The sequence below is a fragment of the Psammomys obesus genome, unplaced genomic scaffold (assembly GCF_907164565.1).
Source record: "Psammomys obesus unplaced genomic scaffold, mPsaObe1.curated_primary_1811, whole genome shotgun sequence".
In the NCBI taxonomy this organism is placed as follows: Eukaryota; Metazoa; Chordata; class Mammalia; order Rodentia; family Muridae; genus Psammomys; species Psammomys obesus.
The window spans coordinates 711,932-732,234 of record NW_026596034.1 but is presented as its reverse complement, the minus strand read 5'-3'; the positions used below and the strand labels follow the sequence as shown (position 1 = coordinate 732,234).

Below are 20,303 nucleotides of genomic sequence, written 5' to 3'. Positions count from 1 at the left end.
TAAACAGAATTTTCCTTCTTTCTTTTTTCAGAGACAGGGTCTCTCTGCATAGCCCTAGCTGTACCAGTGATCAGAATGCAAACTCACAGAGAACTGCCTGTGTCTGCCTCCTGAGTGCTGGGATTAAAGGTGTACACCACCAGCAAAACAAAATACCCAGTATTTTCTTAATGCTCCTATATATATATCCTATATTAATCTTGACTTTAAAGCCACATTATTTCTATAAAACTTAGTGGAACCTGTTTCCCTGCTGAAATTATTCCTGATGTTTTTGTGCAGAGAACTACAGAACCACGACACTGTGAATGGTGGAAGATAATCTGCTGAGGAAATCCGCTTAGGCTTCCAGACTGGCCTAGAGCTCATCGTGTAGCTCAGGCTGGCCTGGAACTTACTGTGTAGCCCAAGCTGGCCTGGAATTTACAGCCAACTTCTTGCCTGTCCCTCCTTTCCTGGGATTACAGGCACAGAATACCACAACAGCTTTGTTACACTGTTTCCCAAGGTTTTCCAAATGAGCTACTTGTGTGCCAGCATCGGCATTTTTGCAACAATAAACTAGCCATTAAAATAATTTATGAATTTGGCTCTGTACTAAGCAGCCACATCTGCAGATCACGGGGTAATTATATTATTCTTATATTTTCTATTATGAAGAAACACATTGTGTTTCTTACACAGCTAGAGATAAACTGATTTGGAAGAAAATATGATTAGAAAATACTTGTGAGAAAAAAAATCAACATAACTACATATTCTTTTCTTCCCTTTTTCCCCAATAAGGTTCAATGTTTAATGCCAGGTAGATCTTGCAATACTTAATTATTTGAAAAACTCTCTTTAAAAAATGCAGTGGCAACCTCTACATTTGCCCTGGCAATTGAACGCCTGAGTGCACACACACACACACACACACACACACACACACACACACACACACCTCGCCACATATTTATGCAATTAAAAATAAAATCTATAGCAGGGCACCATTGCTGTTCGAGGCCAGCGTGGTCTGCAAATAGAGTCCAGGACAGCCAAGGCTACGTAAAGAAAACCTGTTTCAAACAAACAAACAAACAAACAAACAAACAAACAAAAAACCCACTAAAAGCAAAAATATTTATGACATACATATCTATCTACCTATCTATCTATCTATCTATCTATCTATCTATCTATCTATCTATCTATCTATCTATCTATCGCCAAGAAGAAAGTATACGTAAGCTCGCCTCTGTAGCTCAGAAGGTTTTGTTAAAGTCAAAGCAAGAATGCTTTGCAGGTGGGGGGTATACCCCGTGGTCAGCGAGAGTTAAGAGCAACATACTTCGTTTCAAAGGTTAGGTTATAATGAAGGCCACGTGACACTCCAGAGTCTGGCACGGTGTGCATGTACCCATGAATAAGCAACAACTTTAAGCTTCAGGTTCTCTGTGAGATCGAATGAGATCAGGCGACTGCCGATCTAAAGGCATTATGAAGTGGTCAGGCGAACTATAATCTTAAATATTGTCCAGGATACGGGGGTACGAAGAGAAACATCCACTAATGGTATACGCTTTATGCGTTTTCTGATTTCAGCAATGGTAAAAAAAGAAGGAAAATGTCCCTTTAGAATTGAGGGGCAGCAGTCTTCACTCTGTTCTTGAACGAATATCTCTCGTTTAAATTTCCAGAATTTTATTTTTCATTCTTTTTTACCTAGAAGGACTTCCAACCTCACTTTTCAGGCTCCTGGCAAAGACAAAAGCTGCTCAGCGACGACCGCTTTCTTTGGCGCATCTACTCTTCTGCGCTGTGATTGGTCGGCGCTTTTCCAGGACACGCCCAACAATCCTGATTGGGCGTCAATGCCCTTTTGTTAGGGCAAAGGTGGGCCCGGGTGCTCTGCCACGGGCCTGTTGCGGCGGCCGGCAGCCAATGCGCAGGCGCGCAATCTCGCGTCAGGATTGGTAGGAGGCCGCCTCCTCGCTCGGCGCACTCCGTGGGCGGAAAGGGCGGAGCTGCCCCTGTCAGTTGGACCGAGAGCCGCGGCCTTAGGCGTTCTGCCTATCCCGCCCCCTCCCGGCGCCTCAGACGCAAGGTGAGGTGGCCCGGGGCGGCGGGGGCCGGGGCCTGGGCCCCGCCCTGGCGGCCTCGGTCTCGCCGAGAGTCTGCGGGCGGGGAGGGGCGGGACGGGGACCGGGGCGGCGGCCTGGGCGCTGGATCGTGCGGCCGCGAGGCCCGACGCCCCGCTGAGCGCTGCGCAGCCGCCCTCCCGGCAGCCTGCAGCGGGCTCGGTGGGAAGAGCCTGGAGGTGCGGGACCCTTTTGGGGTGTGATGGGACGCAGCTGGTAGGAGAGGACTCACCGCAGCCCGAGCTACCTTCCAGCTCGGGGCAGTCCACCTGCCTCAGCCTCCCGGGTGCTCGGATCGGATACAGGCGTGGTGGCCCATGCCTGTCTAGGGTGGGACATCGTTGCTTTGAACCGAACCTGGGTTTGTTCCTTTGTTAGTCTCAAGCGTCCTGCGGAACAAATATTGGTTCCCGAAAAGCTAAGATTGCTGTTATACTGTCAGTCTCTGACGGTGTAATAGCCATAAGGACAGAGGTCCCCAAACCGCTGTTTTTGAGACTGTGCTGTGCGTCGGAATCCTGGTGCCTGTGTGCTCCAGCTCTCTGGGGAATCTAACAAGTTTGAAATCCTTATTGACTACGTAGTTCCTCGATTTCCATCGACTTGAAGCCACCCAAAATGTCACACTGGAGTATGGATGCATCTTGAAGCAAATGAAATTTGTCTTTAGTTGTTTAGTTTGTGGAAACGCCAGAGGAGTCGAGGTTTTCAAAACGTTTGAGAAACTCAGGTTTAGGGCCTTAATTCTGAGCTGTGAAACGGTAGCCAAGGCCGCTGGCCTTTATAAGGCTTAGTATCCACATCTGTGAGTTGCACTTTTTCCTGCTGTTTTGTTGGAACTATATATGAAAGAGTTTAGTGCATTAATTGACTACGTTGGGCTTTTAATTTTAGAAACACTGTCTCAAGTGGGTGACAGATGGAAAACATTAATTGCAGGTGCAGAGAAGTCTGGTGGCTGAGTTTGGATGGATCTTAGGGAAATGCCAAACTCTCACGTCTGAGATGTTAAATCAAGCTGAGGTGGAATGGTGGGAAAAACAGATTGGATGTTTGACTCAGGGTAACTACTGAGATGTGGAATGAGACACTTTGAGCTTTGGCCTTGAGTTCTATATGAGGCATTTGGCCACATGATTTTTCTAAAGTTTCTTTTGTGGTCCAAACAGGAGACTTGAGATGAGAAGTTAATAGTTAACATCTGTGGGTTGCCTACTGAGTACACAAACACGTGCCTGAATTCATAAGTTCTCGGCGCAAACCTGTGAGATGCATAGTTACTAGCTCCATTTTATGGATGAAGGTACTGAGGCTGAGCTTTTGAAACTTGACAGGCTTTCAGAGCCTATAAAAGCAGAATGAAGGTTTTTAATCACTGTGCTAAAACATCTTGAGAGGAGGTCTTAGAAGGTACAGTGTGAGCATGCAACAATAATTCAAACTAATCCTGGTGTAGCACTTGCCATATCCCTAAGTCTTTCTCTCTCTACCCTTTCTGCTTCCTGGATTTAAATGATAAATGGTTACAGATTCTCATCCACTGACAAGCTAGATACGGGTGCTGAGATTTCCTGTGATTTTCAAAGAAAAGTTTTTAAAAACTCTTAACGTAAAGAATCTCAGAGAATAATGTCCCTCTCAGAGCCAGGGCAGCTGTTAAAGTCACAAAGTATCTATAAGGTAGTGTGTGAATATGTGTACATGTGTGTCTGTGTTCAGTGAACCCACAAATTACAGGCTTGGCAGATGGAGGTAGGGCCTCTGGAGTTTGCTCACAAACACTAATTGAATCCACGAGTTCCAGGTTCAAGAGATGCACTGTCTTAAAAATTATAAGGTGGAGAGGGACTGAGGAAGACACTCAGAGGTGACTTCTGGTCTCCACATGTGCACAGAGACATGCACATACACAGAACCATGCACACAGGCAGAAATACACACAAATCAACTTCATGTCCATTTAAAAACTGCACGCTGGTTAGAAGGAGAGGAATGCTTTTAATTATTTTCTTTATATTCCCTCATTTGTTTGTTTGATGAGAAGTCTTAAAGTGTTATCTTCAAATACTGTAATAGATTGAATAACTTTTAAAATGGAATTTTGAAAAAAATCTAGTAATTTACTTTATCTGAAGTACAGAGATAACAATATCTGTTTCTTTTTCTTGCTTTAGACCATTCATCAAAGAGTTTGCATCCAAGAGCTGAAAGTCTGTTACCCAAGATGATGAATGCTGACATGGATGGTAAGGTCTTCATTCCTTTTTGCGTAAGCTGTGGCTTTCTAGGTGGCATTTTGCTTTATTACGTAATGGGAAGAGCAGAGAAGCAATCAAGGAGGTTTAAGTCTTGTCTGACTTCTTTTCTCATTTACTTTAGAAAGCATCCAAGGTGGCTTCTATTCTGTAACTGTGTGGCAAGTTCATTTGTTATTTTCTGCTCAATGCCCTTAACTGTCATGAAGTAGAGGCTTTGTATACATCAGTTACAGACTTTGATAAGTCAGTTAACAACAGTTATAAAATATTCTGCAGAATTGTAAGTGCTACATGCCACAACTGGCATAGTGTTTATTAATAGTAAATTTAACACTTTTTTTATTACAGCAGTTGATGCTGAAAATCAGGTGGAACTGGAAGAAAAGACTCGACTTATTAATCAGGTGTTGGAACTTCAACACACACTTGAAGGTTAGATTGCATTTTGTAGTTTTCACTCGTTAACTTCAAAGTCCATGTTAGTAGGCTTGTTGTTGTTATTTTGTAATACTTGTATGCGTGGTGGGTGTGCAGGCCAGGGTACTCTTGTGGAAGTCACAGGATAACTTGTAGGAATTGGTCTCTCTTTCCCTCATGTGGATCATGGAATTGAGCTCACGTCATCATGTTTGGGTGGTGGGTGTCTTTTTCCAGTAGGGCATGCTGCTGGCACCCATGTCTACTCTTTCTTCCTGTTGTCTGCAGCTGTGGCTGGTGGTTTAAAGGTCAAAATGCCTCAGTAATACTGGTCACTGCTCTTTATATATACTGGACATATCCTCTTTAAGGGATTTGAATGATGCTGACTTAGTAGGAGAGCTCTGGCAACGTTTTACCAAGCCTGTTTCAAGAAAGCTCTACTAAAACAAAAAGAAACATTGCCTCCAGAAATCAAAATTGATCTTAGATTGTTTTCATTTTCTAACTTCCTTCCACAAAATTAACACTATCTACATGTCTTTTGATGGTTAAGAAAGTATTGTTTTCTTGTTCGGGATTCAAAGTCAGCAGAAGCTTCTCATTTGACAGTAACAGCTCTGCGTCATACATTCCACCTCAGATCATCTGGCAGTATGGGCTGTTGCTGTTCTCCTTTGTTTTAAGTCTCTTCCTTTAGCTACTTATCTGTGTGGTTCAGTTCCTTGGTTCCTTCAGGCCTCTGGTCAAATTACCCTTAGCAAAAGAGTTAACTCTGAAAGAGCACTTTTCATCTGCTTTTATGACGCTTAGCCACTTTATCTTTTCTCCAGAAAAATCCTGACATACTGTATCTTAACATGTTTAATGTTTACTCTGTAAGCCTGAGCCCTGAGTTGGTGAATGCACAGGTGCTTTTCTCTGTTGCTTCTAGAATGGTCATTATACGTCTGTTAAATGTGTGAATGGACGTAACTTTTTTATTTGATCATTAAAATCTGTGTCTTTTGATTTTTTTAACTAATATAAAAATATAAAAGAACTTGCTGCTAGGATCTCCTGTCTAGCTTAGGAATCCAGTTGTGTTAAGCTGTATATCTTAAAACACTCCCATAAAGACATCTTAGTTTCATGTGGGAGGACACTTTATAAACATAACATTCTCTTAACGATTTCAAGAGTTAGCATAAAAACAGGCTAACCGGAGTCCCATGGGATATGCTGTTAAGAATCACCATCTTCTGACTTGTATTTAGTAAACTTCTTTTTACTTAAGCCTTTCCCCCCAGTAACCTAATTGGAAAACAGAACATTTATGAATTGTGATATTCCTTTATTGTTAGTGCCAAAGATCAAATCCAGGGTGCTAGGCAACACACCCTGAGCCTGCTCTTCAGCTTTTAAGGATAGATCTTGCATTTCATAACATGGAGTCATTGCCATGATTTTATTGATAATTGTATTTTTATGTATTTTTATATAGATCTTTCTGCAAGAGTAGATGCAGTTAAGGAAGAAAATCTGAAGCTAAAATCGGAAAATCAAGTTCTTGGACAGTATATAGAAAACCTCATGTCTGCTTCTAGTGTTTTTCAAACAACTGATACAAAAAGCAAAAGGAAGTAAAGGGCTCACCACCCTTGCTTCTGTGGAGTTGCTGCTTTCTTTCTTTTTTTTCCCTTAATGCTTGGATTTGATCCAAAAGTTACAGTATCTTTGTTTGCTTCCCTGAGTATTTATAAAGAGAATGTGAGGTCTAGGTAATGCTAACTGCTTAACAGGACCAACCGCCCCTGAGTTAACGTTATATGTATACGTTAGTCTATGGAAATGTGCACATGTAGAGACTTTATAATTAGAATTACAGATATTTATGAAACTTGAAGATGAATGTTTTGCCAATTTGCTTATATATATAATAGATATATGTTTAGCACTGTCTTTTATCACATGCCTAACTAGTAAAATATACAAGAAAACAACCATGTTGTGAAAAAGTGACCAAAACATGTACTGAATGCACAGCTTCTGTACCTTGTCCACCATCTTGTGCCTCTCTCCATCTGCCTCTTCCTTCCTGTGTCCCTTCCTGACAGTAACTTCAATAGCTATCCCCTAAAAAGTAACCTGAACCGTAATTGTTGACACTTAACCAAAATAAGATACTTTCTTAGCTAATGCTTGCCATTTGTGATATTTCTAATAAGATAGGATTGCTGGTTTCTCTTTAATCAATTGAAAATAGATTAAAGCTATTAAAAAATGAAGGTTTTCTTTGAAATGTAAACTGTCACATTGAGAAGCTAAAAACTTCCTTTTGCACATAATGGCTCAATTGGTGTTGAAAAGATAAGTGCTGGTCATATATGTTTGAAAAATAAAAAATCTTGAGGAAAGATAGAAACGGAGGAAAACTGGATAATCAGAAGTAACCAACTCCCAATGTTTTCCCTCCAGATGTGCATTACCTCTGGCCCACAGCTGCACTTTTCAGACAGTAAATGAAAGCAGACTAAGTCTGATGTAAGTGGATTAAGCCACATGCCAGAGAGACCATTTAAGAGTTTGGTCTCGTTTGTTTGTACCCAGGAGGTGAACTTTTGAAAAATTAATTGAGAGTATATTAGTATCAGAATCATGAATATAAGAGAGTTTTGTATATGTGATAATTGTTAATGTTAGTATTTTATCTCAGTTGTTTCCCCAGAATTTCTGTAAACTTGGCTGCTTGGTTTGCAGAATTATAGTCATTCTTGTAACAAATTTAAAAACTTTAGCTTGTAGCTTCCATTTGAAAAAGGAGTTGATATCAGAAATAATAATAAAATGTTATATTAGGAAAGATCCGCTAATGCACCTGTAGGTCTTAGATTGGGCGGCTTTGACTGGTGGAATCAGCTACTGTATTAGTAGAAGCCTTGATGAGTGATGTTAGCTATATGGACATGTAATCCTTACATTGCAGACATTTTGCAACCCTTTTGTGACCTTGTTACAAATATTTAAAATTGTGTTCAAGTTCTGCTTCGCTGTTTAATAAAAAGCTGTTTCAGAGGTTGCGTGTGTTTTGATGAAGTTGCTAAGTAAATGTGCAAAGGCTATCCAGGGTTTGTAGTGCACCTGACTGCGATGGCAGTAACCTTTTAATAACATGGTGTTGGAGGAGTTACCTCTCTAGTTTAGGGGGGCAGGGTTGTGTTTGGGTTAGGGTCCTTATTCTCTTTTGTTCCCAGGCTAGTGGGCACTACTGCATAGATTGTTCTGTCATTTTCACCATTCCATTTGCAGAAAAGAATGTGGGATTTTGCAGAAATATAGGTATGAAGGGTTCTGCCTTGAAATGGTCCAGGCCTCATTACATCCAAAGTGTAGGAACGCTGAGAAGTGTGATTTTTTTGGCTGGGGAGCCGCTACAACTTATCCCTGCTGCCACAGCCACAGCTTGATCTCTTCCTACAAAGTATCTTGACCCACTTTGCCTCACAGAGAAAGCATTCCAGCACCCCTCATCCAGCAAAGGATTAAGCTCAAAATCTGAGATCTCCCTTGAGGTCTCTTAGCTTAACTGTTGTCACTGTTCCCCAGTGTTATGGGACAGGATAGCTCTTATTTAGAGCTCTCATTATGGAAAGTGGAAGAGAGATACTTAGATTTGAGACAACTGTGGAATGCTGCTTGGAAACAAGTCACCTGATGTAGACCCTGACTCTGATCAAGGTTTTTCTTTTTCATTAACTTCGGTGGCCTCCCCTCTTGGAAGTTACTCCATATCCACCCCACCTCCACCCCTCAGGTTCTGAAAACAGTTCCAGGAGCTTGGTGCCCATTATTTAAGTCATGCTCAAGGGTTTTGGTTTGTTTTTGCTAGTATAATTTCTCAAACAAATATAAACCCTGAAACCTTTAACTTCTGTCCCATCTGTATGCATGGAGGTCAGAGGACAACCTGCAGGAGTCTGTCCTCTCCTTCCACCATGTTGGTTCTGGGGGCCAAGCTCTGGTGTTCAGTCTTTACCCTAACCTGAGCCAGCTTGCTTTGAAGCCCTTTATCTAATTGCTCTTAGTCTGTGTGTCAGGGACAGTCAAGCTTGTAAAAAAGGACTTTGCTAATATCTACTCTAGCTCCCAAATAATGACACTGAGACCTTTATATTTATTAGTAATAGATTTGGACCCTATATAGCTGGGTAGAAGTTGAGCTATTCTAACCCATCTATGCTGGCCTGGACTACTTCACAAGCCCCGTGGCACATCACCTGCCATCTTAGTCTCGCCCTGGTACCTGCTTCATCAGAGTCCCCATGGTGATTCTCTCCTGGTAGCTCCCTCACTGGGATTGGAAGTCCCGCCGTATCCTCTCCTGCTCAGTTACTGGCTGTTCATCTCTTTATTAACTAATCAGAGGGTGACAGAGAACAATTTTTATACAACGTTGAGACAGGTCATAGAAATGACAGTGTCAACATATGGACTGTAACCAGATTTCTGGATACGAAGATCAGCATTTGAATACACAGTACACAAAAAGATACTACACATAAGCTCTCTTCTAACTCTGACTTACAAGCTTTTTTCTCTAGGCCTTGACTCTTTAACAGAGGAGACTGCTTTGGGAGCAACTGAAATACAAATAAGACAGCTCTGGGAATGCTGCAACCAGAGCAGAGCCACAAAAGTACCAGAGAAATTTTCTTATTGTTGTATCCTTTAAATTGAAAATTTCTACAATATAATTTTGATCATACTACCCCTTAACCCCCTCACTCCTAGCCATTCATGGCAGGCTGGAGAGCTGGCCCCATGGTTTTAAGAGTGGGAGAGCTGGTCCTGCCCCTCACTTGCTGCAAGTACCAGGAGAGCAGGCCCTGCACCTTTACTGGGTGGTACAGTAGAGTTGGCTCTGCTGGGGTGGATGAGGGTGTGTTGGCCCCAAGGGCACGAGAGCAGGAGAGCTGGCTCTGCCTCTTGTTGGCTGCAGCAGTGAGTGAGCTAGCTAGGGCAGTGCTGGAGAGCTGGACCTGGTAGTGAGGGTGTGGGAGCTGACCAGCTCTGGTAGCACCTGGGCTCAAATCCAGGGCTCTGAGTTGGTCCACCTCAACATCTGCCCCATCTATGAACTTCTGGAATGCGTAAAGGCACCAAAGCCCCTTACAGATCCAAAGCTGCAAGATCTTCACAGCACAGTACAACAACAGGACATTTGAGAGGCGTCATGTTGAAAATCCAGAATTGGTAGTGTAGCAGAAGGCAGAGGCCTCAAACCAGAACAGTGACCCATTGCAATGAACATTTGCAAGCAAGGAAGTCTGGATGGACAAAAGGGTACTGTGGGGCACACTGTGGGATACACTGTGACACGATAGCTTCCACAATGAGATTTCAAGGGTTGAGGGGCAGGTAGGAAAGAACAGGGAGATGAGTGAGATTGTGGTACCTGAATTTCACAAAGAATCAATAAAAAGTTTTTAAAAATTAAAAGATGCCAAACTCTCCACTCCTTCTTCCGGCACCATGTTTGCCTGCATGCTGCTGTAATTGTTTGATTTTACCAATAAAGCCTCAGGAGCCAGATGCGGAGGTGAAAACTTGCTAGCTCAGAGAAGCAGAGAAAGCACCCAGCTGAGCTTCGTACTTAGCTCATGTCGCAGAAGGAAAAAGCCAAAAGCCCCTTCTCCACACTGTCTTAAATGCCCTTCAACTCAGTGTTGCTCCTTTCTGTTTACTCTCCGTCAGCTGGTTTCTTGCTTTTCCTCTTGACCTCGGGTTAACTTTATTTAATTCTGTGTACAGAAAGCTCTTGGATTAAAGATGTGTTAGGACTCAGCCACACCAAACAAAGAAACAGATTTTTACAGCTCACAGTCTTGGGGTTCACATTGGGATCAAATATTCTGCAACAAATAATGAGTAAATCTCTGTACTATAATTCAGGCTCCAATGAGATGTTTTCCTTTATACGAGTCACCGTGGTCAGGTGTCTCTTCATAGCAATAAAACCCAAATTAAGATGCTTAGTTTCACCTCAGTGCCCCAGACTATGCCGAGTGTATTTTAGAAATTGTTTAGAGGTCACCTAGACTGTTGCATTTTATTAGAGCAGTCAGACAGATGGTGGCAGCCCCCCACCCCCAGTCCCAAAGAAGAGCTTCCTTCAGTACTGACATGACCTTCCCACCCCAAGTTTGTCTTATGTCCCTGCTGCCCATCTTTGGAGCAGGGTACTGTGCAACACAACCTCCTGTTTGGAACTCATAGGGCCAGATGCTTCAGAATTCGGCATTTTTCAAATTTTACAAAATGTTACAATTTATGGGCAATTTGTTTCTGCATTAGAATCCATGAAAATGAGTGGTAAATGGGATAGTGAGTGAGTATACAGTGCATGTTAATGCCACCTGGGAGGTCAGGTTGGGCTGCTGAGTGAGTTTGGTCCCAAGGTAGTATCAGTTTTTCCTTCTGGACTATACAAAGCCATAAACTCTTGTTTTAAGGGTCACTTAAGCATCTATTTCCAGCCAGGTTGTAATGCCTCACACTTATTCCTAGCCAGTCCTTTCCCATTTAATATGTGGTCCTTTTCATAGGATAAAAGTGATACAGAAATTTAGACCCTAAGATTAATTTTAGGGTCAGATGCAAAGAAAAAGTGGGTCTTAAAGCCTGTAAAGCTTGACTTTGTTTGATGATGCTTTCTTCGCCCTTGAGGTAACGTCCACTCCTTATCCATAGGGATTTCCTCAGTGCTGTCATAACCAAGATGACCACCAACAAGTATCAGAGTTTCTTTTCCTTGTTAAGATTGATTGTAAAGTGAGACTGTAATATGGACAATTCTTTAAGGTTGGCACCCCTTGGGGCTGCCCCTTCTCTGAAAAGAAGAGGGTAAGGAAAGGGGGTTGTGAAGGTGGGACTGGGAGAAGAGGAGGGAGGGGACTGGGATCCTATAAAGTGAGGAGAGAAAGAAGAAAGAGAAAGACAGACATACATGGACAAATGAATGATACCATTGCTTCTGAACTACTTCATCCAGAAAACTACAGTTGACTCCACTAAAACCCAAAATTAATGGAATTTAAATGACAAATTTACTGTAACAAAAACTTATATTGACTCTATCACAGGGTCTTTTTATATAGCCGTGGTTGGCCTGGAATTCACTGGATCAGGCTGGCTTCCAACACACAAAGATCCACCTGCCGCTGCCTCCCAAGTGCCAGGATTAAAGGTGTGCACCACCATGCTCAGCCCAGAGTTTTGATGAATGATGATAGAGCTGAAATCACTTATACAGTGGATTAATTTTGTTTTAAAGTTTACAGATTTGTCAAGTTTCTGCTATTAAAACTTGAAGATACTCCCCCCCCCCAAAAAAAAAAAAAAAAACAGATTGCATTCATTTAACAAACACCACAATGTGTAAGATACCATGGTAGGTGTGAAAGATGGTTTTCTAGTTGTTCTAGTGCCTGCCATCTCCAAGACTGTCCTTATTGTTCTGTGTACTGGGGTCTTAGATACATATTAAATGTTTCCAAGACTGATGGCAAGAAGGCTCAGTGGTTAAGTTCATACTGTTCTTGCAAAGTTCCCAGCACTTACAACCTTCCATAACCACAGCTCCAGGGGGGTGCTTGGGTATACATTAACCCATGCAGACATACAGATAATTAAAAAAAGAAAAAAAAAACCTTTAAATATGTTTCCTGTCAGCCTGCCTTGTTTAACCTGTCAAGAAGAAATGGCTTCTGTGGTGGTATGACTAAGAGTGGCCCCTGTAAGCACATATATTTGAATCCTTGATCCCCAGGTAGTGGAACTGCTTGGGAAGGATTAGGAGATGTGACCTTGTTGGAAGTTGTGTCACTGGGGGTTCTTGGACTGCTTTCAGATCAGCTGTTCCTGCTGCCATGCCCTTGTTCTGCCATTGTGGACTGTAGCCCTCTGAGGTCATAAGCCCATAGTAAACACTTTCTTTTTGTAAGTGTCTTGGTCATGGTGGCTTAACAGCAATAGAAAAGAAAAAGACTAAGACAGCTTCATTTACTAACTGCCTCATACTATAGGAAAGTATGGGACCCATATGCTTTGGGAATAAATGATTGAAGATTACTGAAAATGTTTCATTTACATTATTTATATAAAAGATTTAAGCCAGCCAAGGCGACAAAGAAACTGTCTCGAAAATCAAAACAAATACAAAAAATTAAGCAATTATTTAAGTTGCCTAATATTTCATTTTTACATTTTGCTAAAACTAAAACACACATCCAAAATCTAAGAGAGACCCTCAAAGGTAGGTGTACAGAGAGTAAGTTATGGTTTGACTGTTCTGAACAGTTTCTATGGCATACAAAATCAGTTTAAACACACACACACAATCTTTTCAGAGGACAACTTTGGAACTCAGAGACCTCCTCCTTCTTCCACACTTAGATCCCTGAATTGGACTCACACTGCCATGTGGCAAACACACTTACCCTGAGCCAGCTCCCTAGCCTGATGAAACCATTTTGAGAATTCTAGATTTTACGGTACATCGTAGTGGTTCATCTTATACCAGCACTTCCATTATGTGTTCCTTCAAGTGGAGACTGACACTAGGCCTAACTGACGTTGATGTCATCCTAGAGAATGGTTAGTGGAAGTGAGCCTAGCTGAAGAGTATTTTCAAGGAAAACAGCAGCGGTTGAAGAGATGGCTCAGCCATAAGGAGCATGGGCTGCTCTTGCACAGGAGTAAGTTTGGTTCCAAGCACCAACATAGGGGCTCACGACCACCGATAACTGCACTTCCAGGGCCAATGCCCTAATGCCCTCTTTGGGTCTCCATAGGTACCTGAACACACGTGTGCATACACAAATTCAGGCACATGAGCATGCAAGTAAATTAAAATAAATCTTTAGAAAATTAGTTTAGTAAAAAGCTGAAAAGAACTAAGAAAGCAAAACATGTATACATTTATTTATCTTTTATTAAATAAAATGATAAATTCAAGTAATTTTAAAAAATAAAGTCAGATTAGGATAAAGAAAGGAAAAGCCAGTTGGCTATTAAAACTCTTGCCAGGTGCATAGCTCTCATGCGTTATTAGAAGAGCTTTGGTTTGGGTTGAACTGTCAGCCTGGCACATCCACAAAGGGAAACAGGAGCAGGAATTTGCAGTGATGTTGGCATGGTTTCTCTTGCTTGCAATCCCAGCACTGAGAGGCTAGGTTAGGAGGAGTGCTTCAAGTGTGAGTGTGGCCTTGGCTATACAGGAGGTCCAGGCCAGCTTGTGCGACAGAGTAAAACCCTGTATCAATAAAACTAACTATAAAAATAAATTCAGTTGCTCAAATATTACCACTGCAAGCTCCTGAAGTTTAATCAAAAGTCCATGCTGAGTGAATCTGCAATGAAGAGAGTTAAAACAGTTTTACCCAACCTTCAGAAAGTGTGTTCACACACGTCACATGTCAAGCCTGATTTGCATCAAGAGGGGATTTACCTCTTTGAAACATAGTTTATTTTGAGATATAGTTTCATTTAGAATTATTTCAAATGTCTAGTTCAAGCCCTTGAAAGCTATGTTAAGCTCTATTATTGCTAAGTAAATTCTATTTATGGTTAGCTGTGTGTTAAAAATCCACCAGGAGTTTTTGAGCGTTATAGCATGGCCATAGGGAAAGCACTCACTCGAGTTTTCAGGTCGCCCTGGAAGATGCAAACAATGTCATTGGTTCCGCTCAGCCTCCTTCAGGGAGGCGAACTCGGTTCATTTTCAGTGTGTGAATGCTGATGTGTGAGGGAGTTGAGGGTGTGCATGTCTACAAAACAAATGCCAACTCACAAGGACTCAGTCTTAAAGTCCTCCTCTGGTCCTCACGTGGGCTTGAGGGGCTTTCAGAGGGTTAGCCCCTGCTACGTAAGAGTAGAAAGTTCTTCAAGAAAATGTTTTAAATGGAACATCCCTGCTGGTAAGGTAGCTTGTTTGGGCTCCCACTTCAGGTGCAGCAGTGAGGGTGACGGCAGACTCAATGTACATGGGACCTCGTCAGCAGGAAAGCATGGTAAAAACAGAGCTGCAGAACAGGATTTAGCCATTAGAATCCCACAATAATAAACAAAGATCCCCCAGTAATGATCCATGTAGAGGGTGTAATGTAAATGAGAAAAATATTTAAATTTTATTGTCAAGAGCAGTGTGTGCACACACAGTTTCATGGATGAGGTAAGCCATTTGGGCATGAAGTGGCTACAAGAGCTTGAAAAAATAATCTGTACATTATTTGGTTTTGACAAACCTATTTCCTTGTGTTCACATGTAAACTATGCATATTACCCAGTGATCGGATGAGTGACACTTCAACATTTGTTTGGTGGACATACCTGTCAACACAGCACCTCTTCAAGGAATCCCTAAGTTAACTGACCCTGACAATAGTGTAACACAAGCAGTGTAGGTGTGGCTCACAGACACTCTAGAGTGCTGACACCACCAAGCGATCATACACGAACCCCGTTGCCTTCAGTCTGTACAACAGAACATACTCACATCTTATTATAAAACTAACCTGTATCTTTTTGCATAGCCATTTAAGAGACAAGTCCAATAGCTGATATTTTTTCCAATAGCAGGTGAACCAAAAAAACAAAAAACAAAAAACAAAAAAAAAAAAAAAAACAACCCATATCATTTTTGCTGTATAAAACCAAAACTCTCTTCCAACTGTTAAAACTGTAACTTGTAAGGACATTAATCTCTTGGATCTCATGTAATGTGCCACTTTTCTTTTATTCTAAAATCAAAGACCAGTTAACTTCAAAGTTCCTTTTCCCCCCAAAAAGAAAGAAAGAAAGAAGTATCTGAAAGAGTAACATTGCTAGATATTTAGAAAGAGTTGGTGCAGCTGGATTCACTGTCCCTTTAGGCACGCTAACTGTAGCGTGCTAGATCTCTCTCTCCTGGGGACTTGCATCCGTGACACACTTCAGTCCTTTCGTACCCTCCGCTTTCGCAATGACTTCACTGGTGCGTCTCCAGACCCTGTGCTCTCGTCAGCTTCTTTCATCTGGAAAACAAGGCCCGACAGCAGTGTCTCCTCATGCAGCCTGTAGCGAGTCGGCACCCGCACTCTTTATTTCTCATTCTGTAATATATGTGCTCTGCCAGCCTCCTGCATCTCACTAACCTGCCCTGAGGTTTTATTTGTTTACATTAGCATCGTGCCATTTTCAAAGCAACCCTGCTTATCGAATAAGCATGTGACAAAGAATGCTATGCCTGCCCCTGCAGCATTTTATTTATGACTTAGAGCATGGCCTCACTCTCATAGGGAGCAGCTGTGCCATTTGCACTGCAGGATTAAGAGACACACCGCTCCTGTGAGCAGGAGACCTGAGATTGACTGTTTCAGAACCTCTGCCATGAGGGCTTCCAGGAAAATTAGAAGAGAGGGGAAATATAATGTCTTGACAGTTTTCCCTCCTTTCTTTACCTTTTGGAGTGTGTTTGTACCTAAAAGCAAACTAAGAACAAAACCCATGCATGAAGACATTACATAGCTAAGTCATTCAAAACACTAACGCAGTACACCAAGTTATTTCACAAAATTATGGTTTTCAAAAACAATGTCCTGACAAATATACACAAGGATGGATTGAGGCAATAGTCTTTTTATAGCTCTGTTTCTGCAGGAGGATTGCATTTTAAGTACTCACAAGCTTTGTACATCTCGACCAATAGAGTTATTGTTTTTACCAATGCAGGCTATACATTATGGCACAGGCGACGTGCTCCTTCATCAGGTGCCAAGGTAATACTATAGTACAGTGGTTTTCTGCCTTCTCTATCAATTTGTTTAAAAATAACTTAAAGGCACATACTCAAGGATCCGGGGTACAGGGTGTGTGTGTGTGTCATGGTGAAACCTTGTTTCTGTGAGGAAGCCCTACCTCATCCTCTGATCCAGATTTATTCAACTTGTTCATCTCCTCTTGCCCTTCCATGGTTTCAGCTTCTTCTTCACTCTTCTCTTCCGGTTCACCAACTTCCTCCTCTGGAATACAGATTTTTATCAAAGGCAGAAACTCTATGAGTTAGGTTTTTGCTACTGAAAAGTATTAAGAACAATTAAGGGGAATTTATTTAAATTACAAAATTTAAAAATTTCTACTCTTCAAAACTGAAAAGAAGCCAACTGATCGATCATAAATACTCACTACTTTACACTTATAAATAAATCCTCTTTTTGGAGCAAAGGGTATGTTCCTAAATTATGACTACATAATACACAAAGCCCAAATAACCCTCAGCTCTCTGGTCATCATGTCCTAGCGGTGACTTTGTGTTCTTCAGCTTGCTGTCTGCCATTCACCTTTCTCAGTTACTGATTCTCCTATGGATTCTGTTTAGCCAAATCTCCAACTCTGCCACTGTCATTATAAAAAGACAAGGAGAACATAGGGAGGGAAGGGAAGGAGAGAAAGGAAGACAAAGAGGAAGAGGTAGAGGAGGAGCAGGAGGGGGAGATAACACCACATACAAAAAAAGACAACATGTCTTGAGAGCTGTAGAAAGTAAAAACTCAGTTTACAAAAAGTTAAGTTTGAGGAAACAGAAGCTGACACGTGTTGCTTCTGCTCCTCACATATTTCCACATGTGCAGTGAGGCACAGTTTGGAAGTGCAAAACCGCCTTCTAAAAGAAGGCCCTTTTGATAGTTAAAGTCTTCCCAAATTAGTTATTTGTGAATGCTCTCGGAAGAGACATCAATATAAAGCGCTAATAAGTTACAAAGACTCTGAGAACTGATGACATAAAGAATTCACACACACACACACACACACACACACACACACACACACACACACACAGCCTTTGAGTCACCCAGACATCTGTGAGGAACCCAGTGGTTCACAGAGCTAGACTTGGGTGAAACCTTTCAGTCTGCTGTGGGTGCCCCATGGGGGCCTAGAGGTGAGGAACATCTGTCCTCTCAGAGTCAAGTGGTCTCTGAAGCAGAAGATGCTGTGCTATAAGGACGAGTAGTGTAGACAGGGTGGCTGCTCAAAGGGCTGTCCTCAGAGGACTGCTAATCCATATTGCCAAGTAGGTGATCTTGGCAGTTCCAGTGAAGATCAGACACTAAGCCGGGGCAGGGGAGAGGCAGGGCAGCTGTCACAGGTCCCCAGCATAGTCTCACCCTTTTCTAGGACGACGACGTCACCCACATCACCAATGTCACCGGCACTTGGCTTCTTTTCCTCTTCCAAATCCAGCTTCTCGGGGGCCTTCTCCTCCTCCACTCCTTGTTCTAGAGCTGCTTTAGTTTGTGGTTTACAAACGTCAGGTTTCTTAGGCTCCATGTCTTCATATTTTTTCTGTGGTAGGTTAACAAAAGCTGTTTCTACTAAAAGCAAAGCGCTATTTTTAATTTTATTTTAGTGCACAGATACTAATTATTGACAAGGACAACGTGTGTCCTATGCATCATAACATTTATCTACTTTTTTTTTTTTTTTTTGCACTAACTGATAAGGTACATATGGAACTCAGTCCAGTCTTACAGGAAACTGAAGTCATTTCATTGACACTGAGTTAACTACACAGCTTGATTCCTACAGCGTTGGAACACAAGCAAAGCTGAAAAACAAAGTTGAGAAAAGTGTTTTTTTTTTTTACCTTTGCTTTTCTTGGCCAACAAAATGAAGTAACTAATGCTATGGGCAGCCCAGCCATCACAAGGTACATGAGCCAGAGCCACGGGCGCTCCTCTGCTGCTATCGTGAGCTGTCTGAGTACACCAGGCTATGGGAGAAATCAGCACAGAGCTTACAAACTTTCACTGGGAAATACAGACTCTGTACATTTTACACCACCCATTAAACACACACACACACACACACAATGAAAAACACCTTTGATAATGTGTTGTTAATTAAAGAACTTTCTGAGAAAATCACTCAGGAATTATTGAGTTCTCTTTTTCCTTTTATAGAAGCAATTTCATAAGTGGCCCTTATATATGAGTTTTATTTTTTTTTTAAAGTAAAATCTAAGGTCACATTGTATTTCACTTATAGCAATTAAGTGTCTAAAAAAACCAAATGGGGCTAGGCATGGTGGCACATGCCTTTAATCACAGCTCTTGTGAAGTAGAGGCAGGTGGATCTCTGTGAGTTTGAGGCCAGCCTGGTCTACAGAGTGAGTTCCAGGACAGCTGGGGTTACACAGAGAAACTTTCTCTCAAAAAGCAAGAAAGCAAGAAAGCAAGAAAGCAAGAAAGAAAGAAAGAAAGAAAGAAAGAAAGAAAGAAAGAAAGAAAGAAAAGAGAGAGAGAGACAGAGAGAGAGAGAAGGAAGGAAGGAAGGAAGAAAGAAAGAAAAATGGAAGGAAGGAAATAAAGAAAGAAAAAAGGAAAGAAACCAAATGGGGTTAAGTGAATGGTTCAGCAGATTAAAGTGCCTGACGTGCAGGTCCACTAATCTGAGTTTGGTTGCTGGCATCAACATAAAATACTGGGTGCAGTGGCCTGCATCTATAATCCCAGAGCCTCTGAGTGAGATGGGAAGTGAGACAAAGGGTTCAAAGGTCAGCTAGCACAGAGCACAGTACAGCTGTGGAAACAAACACAATGATGTGGAGTTTAGATGTCCTGGTATTTCTCTAAGTGAAAATAGCTGAAATGCATATAGATTATTGTTACAATTTAGCCTTGCATTGCCAACAGGAAAACACAAGGAAGTCTTTCTTAACGTATGAGCCACAATTAGGCTTTGAGTCTCATTAAGGCTATCATAATTTAATGAATGAAATGAGGACATAGACATCTGCATGCAGAGGTCACCATATAGTCTATGCAGAAAAGCTAAATATTCTGTCCATAAAATGTATTCAAGTCCATTTTCTTGGCATTGAGTAATTGTGTCAGTGTATAACCACAGCCGGGAGTGAGTCCCTTGACTCCCACCCACACTTACATTACTTGCCTGTGGCCACTATCATACCTCATTAGCATTTGCCACCATTATCTTCAGTTCCCAGCCATCTGCAGCCCAGTGATCTGCCACCTCCTTTTCTGTACAAATGATAAAATTATCAAAGTAGATGTTGGGAGTCATGGACCAAAGCTCTAAGCCCAGAGCTTTGAAAGAGGTCAGAAGGAATGGGTGGTCATCTTCAAAGTAATCTGGATTAGGAATCTTCTGAGGACTCCAGATTCCCTGGAAGAAACAACAAATGAAGACATTATAAAATAAAGTGATATCATTAGACAAATAAAAAGGAACAGAAGAAACCTTTTGTAAGGAATGGGGAGATGACTCTCTCTCTCTCTCTCTCTCTCTCTCTCTCTCTCTCTCTCTCCCAGTTGCAGCCTTCTCTCCCCTCACTCTTTCCCTCTGCTCCATCTCATCCCCACTGATCCCCACACTCTCCCCACCCAAACCCAGTCCACCCATAAAATCTACTCTATGTTCCTCTCCTAGGGAGATTCATGCATACCCCTAGACCCTTCTTTTTCCTAAC

The 20,303-nt window shown here is 41.9% G+C and overlaps 2 protein-coding genes across 5 annotated transcripts in view; one reads left to right on the top strand and one right to left on the bottom strand.

Moving 5' to 3' along the window:
- Window positions 1-1,968: 1,968 nt before the first annotated feature.
- Window positions 1,969-7,850, top strand: Scoc (short coiled-coil protein). 4 transcript variants are annotated; one of them, XM_055621305.1, is made up of 4 exons: window positions 1,969-2,086; window positions 4,295-4,366; window positions 4,730-4,810; window positions 6,279-7,850. In XM_055621305.1, the coding sequence occupies exons 2-4, from the start codon at window positions 4,345-4,347 to the stop codon at window positions 6,419-6,421; spliced, it is 246 nt and encodes an 81-aa protein (XP_055477280.1). In that variant the 5' UTR covers window positions 1,969-2,086; window positions 4,295-4,344; the 3' UTR covers window positions 6,422-7,850. The 4 variants fall into 4 exon arrangements, with proteins under 4 accessions (XP_055477280.1, XP_055477276.1, XP_055477277.1 ...); XM_055621301.1 differs by having other exon boundaries at window positions 1,974-2,086; window positions 4,727-4,810; XM_055621302.1 differs by lacking the exon at window positions 1,969-2,086 and adding an exon at window positions 2,116-2,299 and having other exon boundaries at window positions 4,727-4,810.
- Window positions 7,851-15,474: 7,624 nt separating this feature from the next.
- The window catches only part of Clgn (calmegin), a 29,499-nt gene continuing 24,670 nt past the window's right edge, over window positions 15,475-20,303 (bottom strand). Inside the window, exons 11-15 of the mRNA XM_055621289.1 lie at window positions 19,784-19,999; window positions 18,459-18,584; window positions 17,980-18,157; window positions 16,730-16,833; window positions 15,475-15,846 (exon numbers count right to left, since the gene is read on the bottom strand). Coding sequence (XP_055477264.1) covers window positions 15,766-15,846; window positions 16,730-16,833; window positions 17,980-18,157; window positions 18,459-18,584; window positions 19,784-19,999 — 705 coding nt within the window. The 3' untranslated portion in view covers window positions 15,475-15,765. The remainder of the gene's footprint in view (window positions 15,847-16,729; window positions 16,834-17,979; window positions 18,158-18,458; window positions 18,585-19,783; window positions 20,000-20,303) is intronic.

What these genes read in the sequence shown, in the direction of transcription:
- Scoc (XM_055621301.1), top strand. Translation starts at nt 4,345, where the DNA reads ATGATGAATGCTGACATGGATG. An exon ending in GATGAATGCTGACATGGATG is followed by an intron (nt 4,367 to 4,726) that starts GTAAGGTCTTCA and finishes TTTTTATTACAG; the next exon opens with CAGTTGATGCTGAAAATCAG. An exon ending in ACTTCAACACACACTTGAAG is followed by an intron (nt 4,811 to 6,278) that starts GTTAGATTGCAT and finishes ATTTTTATATAG; the next exon opens with ATCTTTCTGCAAGAGTAGAT.